This window comes from Vigna radiata, chromosome 1, assembly GCF_000741045.1.
Source record: "Vigna radiata var. radiata cultivar VC1973A chromosome 1, Vradiata_ver6, whole genome shotgun sequence".
Lineage (NCBI taxonomy): Eukaryota > Viridiplantae > Streptophyta > Magnoliopsida > Fabales > Fabaceae > Vigna > Vigna radiata.
In genome coordinates, this window is record NC_028351.1 from 4797971 (window position 1) to 4798782 (window position 812).

The following is an 812-nucleotide window of genomic DNA, read 5'->3' on the forward strand; positions in this document are numbered from 1 at the left end:
TCAAAAGAGGTTTCGAGGGAGGGAATTAAATTGGGTTGCTTTAGGGTTTAGAGTCTCAAACGGTAACAGAGAGAAGTGAGAAATACAAAGAGAGTGCGAAGAGAGTGAGACTGAGGAATAGTTTGATCTTGTTGCCACTGCGAGATGGTTGTGCCATTGCGAAATGTTTCTAGATATCTGAATCGGAAAGTAGATGTCATTGGCGTTGTTATGGAAACCACATTTGCCAAGAAAACAAAGGGCACGGGTAAGCCTAAATCCTTATTTTATGCATTTCATTCAACAAAGTTTGGATTTTTTCGAGTTTAACTGGCAATGATGATTAAAAGGCCGGACTTACAGCTGCCATTTACTTCATTGGTAGTAGATTGATGAACTTTATCGTGAAAGTGTATTCTGAGCCAGTTGTTTTCAGTTTCCTTTAATTTTCAAAACCTTGTTAAAATAGGAGAATGAGAAAAAGATATAGGAGTAGGATAGGAGAGTTGGAAACTTGATAGAAAAGAAAAAGTTTCAATTTTTGTTTTGTTCATTTAACTTTTTCTTGTGTTTTTGGTCCCTTGGATAATACTATTTATTTCAAGCGTGTTCTTTACTTTAATGTCTCTATGTACTTACTATTAATATGAAACACTGTATATTTAATCCTGTTTTAAAACTTGTGCAGATTATTGTTGTGCCCTCATAACCATCCTAATTTTCTGCATTTCATTCAACAAAGTTTAGATTTTTTAGAGTTTAACTGGCAATGATGATTAAAAGGCCTGACTTATTGCTGCCATTTACTTCCTTGGTAGTAGATTGATGAATTT

At 34.5% G+C, this 812-nt stretch overlaps 1 protein-coding gene across 3 annotated transcripts in view; it reads left to right on the plus strand.

The window, feature by feature from the left end:
- The window catches only part of LOC106765354 (protection of telomeres protein 1b), a 5049-nt gene continuing 4237 nt past the window's right edge, over window positions 1–812 (plus strand). For all 3 annotated transcript variants that reach the window (XM_014649940.2, XM_014649952.2, XM_014649947.2), the window contains exon 1: window positions 1–247. In XM_014649940.2, coding sequence (XP_014505426.1) covers window positions 145–247 — 103 coding nt within the window. In that variant the 5' untranslated portion in view covers window positions 1–144. The remainder of the gene's footprint in view (window positions 248–812) is intronic.